This window comes from Amblyomma americanum, chromosome 1 (genome assembly GCF_052857255.1).
Source record: "Amblyomma americanum isolate KBUSLIRL-KWMA chromosome 1, ASM5285725v1, whole genome shotgun sequence".
NCBI lineage: Eukaryota > Metazoa > Arthropoda > Arachnida > Ixodida > Ixodidae > Amblyomma > Amblyomma americanum.
The window spans coordinates 528,636,934-528,645,952 of NC_135497.1; the positions used below are offsets into that span (position 1 = coordinate 528,636,934).

The window sequence follows — 9,019 nt, forward strand, 5'->3', positions numbered from 1 at the left end:
GCTGCAACTTGCCTGATGGAAAAGCCTCAGAACTGTGGGTGCGGCAATATAGCACGAACACTAATACCTCCTTGATATGCGAGAAGATCCAAACAAAATGCACCAGGTAAGCCAAACTGCGGTTTTGGCATGACGAAATGCGATGCGTGTTATTCAAATCAGAATGTATATGTCGATGGCTCCGGATTAATTTCAACCACTTGGGGTTCTTTAAAGTGCGCTGACATCGCACAGCACACGTACGCGCGACTTTAATTCGCGCGTATCGCCTCCATCGAAACGCGGCCACCGCAGCCGAAAATGTTGTAAGCGCTTCTGTTGAAGTAGAAGAAATGGCCGGAACGGCATATTCGAAGGGCCCGCGCTTTTTCCAACGCTCGCCTCGGCGGCCTCGTCGTGACGTTTTCCACTACAAAAATAGATGGCGCCACTGTCGCCCTTTGGCGAAAAAACATTGCGGGTTTTGGTTCGCCGATCTCGTCGTAGGCGATTACGTTTTCGCATCATTCACGGCTCAACTGAGTAAGTACCGCTGTCAAACATGCTACGATACAAAAGTTATTATAGTACGCAAGCTCTGTGTGCAGTTTCACGGGAAATGACCAGCGGTTGGGGCGGGGAAATTTTTTAGTCTTCACGATAAACACGCACAATAATTTTACTGTACACACTTTATGGAGCACTTTCACAGGGTGACAGATCGTAATGGCTACAGTACAGCGAGAAACGTGTATACAATGCAAGTATAAAAAAAAACTTGATTCTTAAAAAAGACAAAAATTCAGGGGCACTTTGTTAACGTAAAGTGCGGTGAGGCGAAAGCTTAATTTTAGCGCGGTGTTGCTGCTTGTGTCACTGATGTGTAGTTAAGATGTTAATTAAGTACACAATTATTTGTTAATCTTAAATGCTGGAGACACTGTAGGGCATTTGGGAGGTATCCATCTGGCTCGACGCCTTTCTGCAAACACTCTCCATCGTTCAAGGCAAGGAGAACTGCATGTGCGTTGGCAGGATGTAGAGTAGTCGTTAGCGCGCTTATCAGTGGAAGGGATGTATGGCAGTTCGAATCCCATCGTGCACAAGGAATGTTTTTTCTTATCGAAATGAAGAGTGTCACGGACGGATGGACGACACCGTGAGTATGAGCCATTGAAGGCTTCCGCCTTAATAATGCAGGTTAAAATATATACAAGTGTGATGAACATATTGATTAGATGTAACAATTCATGAGCAACTTCATTTCTGACGGAGTTTGGTTGAAAATTTCTATGCCTCTGTTGTGACAACTGTTTATAACTTTGGGTAGGTGACACTGAAGCATTTTATCACCATGATTAGTAAGGCACCTGGGATCTTTCCACACATCTGTATGATGATTTAGACGTGCTGGTGCAGACTGTTGCAAGTTTGCTATTTCAGTTAATGTCATGCAATGTTTTCATGAACTGAAATAAAATTGTTTTATCGTCTTCGGTTATAGATCTGCTGAATTTTAGGAAGATTATATTTTTTGAAGACAGATTCAGTGTGCGCTGTATAAGGTAGGTTCTCAAAAATACGCAACATTTTTTTTTGCAAGAATCGAAGTTTGTTAAGGGAGTATACATACCTAACTTTTGGGCGTGCGTTTTCTTCTTTGTAACGATGCGTAAGATATTATTATACATAGATTACCACCTGGCATTCTCCTACAACTGCTAAATAATTTATAATCGCATTTCTTTCTCGTGCTGTTTCGGTTTCAACAGCCTAATGAGGACTTTGATCTCAACGTGTGCTTACAGTTCACGTGAGGCATGAAAAAACTGCAATATAATTGCTGCTTCCACATTCGTTGGCATTTTGTCTCTTGAGGAAGGCTCGCTTCAGCAATGCAGTAAATTAAAACAATGAAGCAGCGATTATATGGACGTTTTTCCATGACTCACTTGACACAAAAGCACTCTTTGACATCACAATTCCATCGCACAGCTAATGAAACCGAAACAGCATGACAGAAAAATTCGATTATAAATTATTTACCAGTTCCAGGTGAATATCACATGGTGATTCATGCGTAGTAGTGTCTTCCGCATCATTGTAGAGGAGAAAACATGCCATCAGAATTAGGTGTCTATACTCCTTTAATATTGGATTCCGTTGTGGAGCACCATACCAAATGGCAATACTGTATGTTAAATATAAAGTATATATTGTAGGTGTGTTATGTTATGATGACAAAAACGTTTGCAAAGATTGGTCCTTTGTTTGTTGGTTTGGATTTATAGAAATTTAATTAACGTCCTAAAACAGCTGAGGCGAGGGACGCCGTACTGGGGAGCTCCGAAAAATTGTTACTACCTAAGGGTTCTTCAATGTGCACTAACAGTACTGCACGGCACATGGGTCCCTAGCATTTTGCCTCCATTGAAATGCAACCACCCTGGCTAGGATCGAACCCGTGTCCTTCAGGTAACTAACTGGGAGTGAGGGACAGAGCTTCAAAAAGTTTCTTTTGACGAAAATAACCCTCTGTATTTAGCTCAATCGTTTCATAAAGTGTAATATTTCCTAAAGGCAACGTAGGTTGACTGCCATAAGAGCCTCGAACATTTAGCTCGGTGTGGCACCACCATCCGCTCTGGCTTGACATTCTTTGCAAATTCAAAATGTAAATCCCCGCAGAAACCACCAGTTTTCCTATCGTTATTGTCATCATAGGGAAAGGTCTGCAAGAATATGCCAATATTTTTAAACTTGTCCCCAAAATTATACTTTGTTCGTTCAAGAATTTCGGTAAACTGCGTTGTGAATTTTTACCTGTTCATTATAATAAGCTTCGGCTGTAATAGCATTTTATACCGAACTATGAAACAGTACTGAAGTATGAAGACCAAGAAATCCCTTCCTGGCTCAAAATTCCCGAATTCTTCCATACTTTTCATAATAAGCACGCCTTATGAAGCACTATTTAGCTCTCCCTAAGGGCACAAGAGTGCACATATATCATGTATGATGTCAAGTAATGGCACATAATTTGCTTCATATGCGCACATTTAGGCCATTTTTTTGCCCTGTAGAGGCCTCAGTTATTACACTCCTTGATGTGTCTGGATTCATTTCAAATAATTTGGCTTGCCTGCTTTGCACAACATAAAGACTGTCTTGTTAAGGTCATTAGAAAACCTCATAAGGCCTACATTATGCACGTGTGTGCTAACTGTGGCATTTTTTGGTTCTTGAAGGATGGTCTTCCACAAGGCGTGGCGGTGCCAGCATAATCCACGTGACAAATCGTCACACCGCAACATTGTGTGTCCAGTGAAGCTGGATATCAAGATTAAAAAAGTGAATCGCGACACTATGAAAAATGACCTGTTCCTCTGCCGGCAAACACCTCTACAGGCCGTTGCAAAAGGTGTCGCAACACAACCACAGCCTGCAGTCAGCTGACTCATTAAGACTTCTTCGACACAGCGAAGAAACAAAAACTGCTTTTCAAGAATATTTTGACGATGGAATGAAAACAGCTCAAGCAATAAGCCACCATGAGAGAGTTCTCACCAAATGGGCACACCCTGCTGGCAAATTCAATGGTCAACCCACCACCAAGGAGTGTTTACCGGTGGCACCAGGAATGGCGATGTCAAAAATATGGACCACTGGGTAACCGGTCTTAAAGCTGCAGGAATACAAGCCCAGGTATTTAGCCCAGGGTAAGCAAGACTACCTATTCCCAAAAATTCCAGCATCATTCTTTGAAATTTTTAGTTTCTGCTACTGCTTCTAATCCTGATAAGTGTTTGCATCACCACATATCAGAGATGTAAGTAATGTACAGTTCTGTGATGGAGAAGACATTCAGGGAAACACATTGCTCTTCATCATCCGGGCAAGGCAGACCTAACGCATTGCCAGCATCTGTGCTTATTCATGAGAGCATATTGTGAAAACAAAAGATGGGTCATCATTTCCAAGCTATACTAGCTGTGCATTTTCCGTGAAAGCCCTTACACCGTGGCGAAAAAATTTATGTTATAAATTAGAGTGGTAGGATAGAAAAAAAGGGTTAAGGAGAGGGAAGAAGACACAAATTAGAATAAATGCAATTCACACATTCATGCAAAGAAGAACCGTGGAATAAGTTCAGCAGGGTGCATTGCTGGGCAAGTTGGTTTGACATACTCAAATATGTGGCACTGGTAGACGACGGAAGTCATCTGCCAGCGCTGCATATATGTATGCAGTAAGTGCTCAGTGTTAATTGCTGAATTCAAAATTATTCTTGTACAACAATGTGCTGTACACGTAAAAGCTGTGTAGTGACACACCTGTGCCAAGTTTCAGCACAAAAAGCCATAAACAGAGGCATTTCCATGAAATAGTCTCAATACTACACCACAATGTTACAAAGTTCTAAAAGCGGCACTGTTATCACAGTGACCTAATTTATTGTCAGTCTACGAAGCCATACTGATAGGACGTGTGTTCATTATTATTTACCTGAAAACAACTTAAAGGAAATGAGGCCACAGTGCAACCCACTGTAACTCTAAGTTGTCTGAGAAATATACATGAAGGGTAAATGAGCAATACACTTCATATGTATACACTCAAGTACATCTTCATCACCCAGTTTGAAGAGTCAGAAGCATCATAAAATTGAATACAGCCGCTTTTATATATTTTCTCCTCCTTTTTGTGTATCTTTGAGTAGAAGCGTTACCTGTTCGTATGACTACTGTAAAAAATTTATCACCGCCTCCACTGCTGCTGCACTGCATGAGTTGCAGGTCCTTTGAGTCCCACTAGACCTAATTCTGACAAACTGGCTTATATTTACTGTTCATTCATTGTTAGAAAGCTGCAAAGCACTGAAGGCTACAAGAGAACTGATGCATGATATGATAAATAGAATGAACCATGTAAACAATGCACCAACAGAGGCGGTGCAAAAATATTCTCAGCATAACGTAAGCGTTTATGGAGACTGTGCAAGTCACTGCTGCAGGTAGCATTCCATCACGCGCAATTATCAATGATATAAAGGTAATGAATAGATCTAAGCAAAGAATATATAAAGTGCTGCCAGAAATCAAGTAGAAAGTATGCTGAAACTCAAGAGCTGTGGTATACAAGGGTGATAAAGTTCCCGGCTGAAAACGTGCTAATCCTTGTTGAGTGCCTAAAGACCTGACCAATGTGGGAGTTACATACATGAGCAACATTACCTTTTAGAGTAAGTGAGAACAAATTTATTGTCGACTTTGTCAATTACGCTGGCTGCGGTGGACAGGAGAGGAATATGGAAATATCAGATTTGTCCCGCTCTAGAATTGTAAAGAGAAACAAACTATTTATTAACGTTTCTTCGTCAAGAGATTACAATAGAATATCTTTTTATTTTGCATTGGCAAAAAATATTGGCAAATATGCTAAGATAAGTGACCTCTACAAAGCAGTAGCCAGACCACCCATGCCGTCCCTTCATGTATGAGTAGACCCCCTGTTTTTCCCTTCCTTAAGAACCCAATTCTCCAACGAACGGCCTTGAGCCTCCCTAAACAAACAGCTCATTCATTAATTCGTTCATTTTGCATGAAACATCAAACTGCTCTGAAAATGCACTGTTAAGATGCAAAGATATTAAAAAAGACTGTCTTTGAACAAGCTTATATTATTAGAGGCAACATTCTATGATAAAAATTTACAATGCACAAATAAAAAGGACTGTCTTTGATCAAGATTATATGTTATTAGAGGCAACATGCTGCGATAAAAATTTACAATGCATAAAATGTTCTAGACGAAGAGCTGCCAGTACAAGAGCTGGGCTATATGGTATGTAGGAACACTTGCTTATATTAGGATTAGTGACTACCTAAAATTAGTGATAAGCTCTTGTTCAAAATTCCTTGCACACAAGTTGTAGTGCAGAGTAAAAACTGATGTTCAGAGTGCTGTTGTTTTATAAAAACAATAGCGAGCAAACTTGTGAAGTCAAACATACAGATTTTACTTTACTCTGCTGCCGTAATCCATAGTGAGTAATAGAAAGTTCTGTGTACATAAAAATGTTACGAAAGCTAGTTAGTGGGCATAAATAGAAACACAAAAGGTTGGGAGGCTAACCCTCATGTTTATCACTCTTTTCATGATTCTTCAATGATATGTTTGTTTGTTTTGCATGGACAGATGTCAGCATCACGAGTGTCGCAGACAACAGCTGGGCAATCCTTGTCGTCACACCCATCATGCATCGAGCCCAGCAGCTGGAGTCCGCACACGACACTATATCTGTGGACTCTACATCATCATGCGACGAAACAAGGAGCACCATAACGGTGCTGCTGACGGCCACAAGGGCAGGGGCAGTGCCTATTGCACTCGTCATACACAGCTCCCAGACCAGGGAGGGGTACAAACAGGCCTTCCAGCAACTCGAAAGCCAGCATCCATTATCCTTCATAAACAACCCGGTTTGTTGCTTTATTGAATTATGAGCAAACTGGAATAACGTTCATTATTTTTACAAGACTTCCCACCCAAACCGCCTTACTATACGAAATATGACAATGGTGACAAAATGATGTGGCACGATATTGTATTTTGATCTTGTTTTCTGTGCGTCTTACAACTTTTATGTCTGACACTTCTAATATGACAGCTGCATTTTTTTCTTAGATGCCTATTTGCCATATGCCCTGCATTAATGCTGCTACTAAGTATACCTTCTACCTATGTATACTTTGCCTTTAAGTTTTGCCACGTACAATACTTTATTTACTTTTTGCCTTGCATCTCATGTTTTATGAATTAGTTCTCTTGTACATATGTCACTTTTTGTCCCCCTTACTCAATGCCTTTCTGAGCCTTGTAAGGTATTATGAATAAATAAATGAATAAATACAGTGCATTACTGAAACCAAACACAACTGTAGGAGAAGTTGGGTTTATAATGCAACAAGCTGGACAATATTTAGGTACAGGTTCAGTAACATGTCAGGCGAAGGGTTACCAACTTTTCTTTTCGAAGAATATTGGATAGAAGCCTGGACACGAGACAAACAAACAGCTGCACGTCGCAATTAGCAATTTTTTGGTTAAGGCGTGTTTCCACCAAGGAACTTTCAAAAGTAAACAGAATGCGGGAAAGGCAAGCTACCAATTTTTCCACCAACTCATTCTTGTTTTTTATCAAGGGACTCCTGCAGACTGGTGCTGCAGACTGTTGCTTTAGCCCTCATGTAAAGCCCTCACCCAAGGGTCCTTGAGGTATCCATAATAAAAATAACAGGAATCAAGCAGGTTCCTGAATTCTAGATGAATCTTTAGCTTAGTTTTGAGAAGTTATATAATTAGCTGCATTATCAACCATTTCTTCTTATATTTCCAAGAGCTTTTCACAGTAGAGAATGCTTTCTTCTCTGACTACTGTTGCAAGGAACATAGGTTACAAAATGAAAACCCTTTGGAGTGGTTATTTATTCCTGAGTGTATGACCTGATCGCACTCAAAAAGTGTGGTTATTTTGATAAGATCATGTTTGGAACAGAAAGTGTGTTTTGGACAACCCTCACAAAGCATGGGCTAATCAGTAATCATAATCAACAGCATTGACTGCTTTTTACACATGCTAAAGTGCTGGTCAGCATTAGTGTTAATGTCCCCACAATAAGTACATGTCCCACTACAACGTTTTAAACATGGGCTGTAAACGTCTCAGCATTTAGAAACCTGCCACCCACAGGCAGGCAGGCAGGTGCCACCCACCCACAGTATGCACCAGAAGTATGCATACATTTTTTTTAAATCCTCTTGCCACAGCGTTGGCAGCATATTGAAGAAAAAACAGGGCATGGAGTTGGCAGATCGGTAGAATGTTAAAATGCATTCTTGCCGAGGTGTATACGAGTGCATCAGCCTGTTGGTTTATGCTTTTGATGGGTTCCTTTCCACCTTACAGGCTCCAGCTATGTTTATGACTGACAACTCAAAACCCGAAAAAGATGCTCTACATGAAACATGGCCCAGCGCACGACAGCTGCTACGCCACTTTCATGTTCTACTGGTCAAGTGTCTTTGGCTGACCTCCACAAAGAACCAGGCAGCCAAGGAAGAGCGACGTCACTCGATGAGAGCTTTTCAGAAGGTGGTGCAAACCATGTCATTTGACTCCCTGCCTAGGCCATACAATACAAAAGAAAAGAGAGACACTCTGCACATAAAAACTTTTGCCATGCCTATTTTGGCTGAAGCATTGCATTACTAAGAAATAAGAACATACACCTGATGTTCAAAATGGATGCTAAGGACAAACTGAAGTTGGCCTTCACTGATAGATTCCTGCAATCTAACGATAAGAGGATAACCACACCCTATAATGATGTAGCTTTTAGAAGTGAACAAAGACAGAAAGAAATGAAAGAGTTATCGCTACCACAACCATTCTAACAAGCAAACTAGATTGACATTAAGGCCTAATCTTATGCGCAGATTCCCAAGGCAAGCATACATCACCTTCCACTTCTAAACAGTGATCACAGAGCTCTTTCCAGTCTTGACGGCATGAGTTTTAGTGGAGGGAAGAAAACAAGTGTTTCATTTTTACATCCAACTTTATAAGAAATAAATCCCTCTTTCACTGTCATATTACTGTGTGGCACTAGTCATTTTGTTTTTTATTTTTAACGAAGTATGTACAACATGCAGAACCGGGCACATTTAGTGCACACCTAGAGGTAAACATACTCACGATGACAGGAAAAGAATTCCATGCACTTTTCCTGTCACATACATAGTCTCATTGCTATGCTTCACAACAGTGCAGCAAACACAGATGAAAGAGAGACTGGACATAACAAGTACATTTTGTGTCTAGTCTTCCTTACACCTGTGTTTGCTGCTCTGTTGCGAATCATGAATATATATCAACTTGCCCAACCTTCTATACTCTCATTGCCACTTTATTCAATGGCCACTGAATTGAATGGAGATCTGCTGGTGCCAAACATAAGTTTTTTCACTCACCATTCAA

The 9,019-nt window shown here is 40.6% G+C and overlaps 1 protein-coding gene across 1 annotated transcript; it reads left to right on the forward strand.

Annotated features, from left to right (window-relative positions):
- The first annotated feature begins 444 nt into the window (after positions 1 to 444).
- LOC144116262 (uncharacterized) lies at positions 445 to 8,228 on the forward strand. The gene is made up of 4 exons (XM_077650980.1): positions 445 to 522; positions 3,228 to 3,698; positions 6,178 to 6,461; positions 7,949 to 8,228. Exons 2-4 carry the CDS (start codon positions 3,550 to 3,552, stop codon positions 7,969 to 7,971), a joined length of 456 nt encoding a protein of 151 aa, XP_077507106.1. The 5' UTR covers positions 445 to 522; positions 3,228 to 3,549; the 3' UTR covers positions 7,972 to 8,228.
- Positions 8,229 to 9,019: the final 791 nt, after the last annotated feature.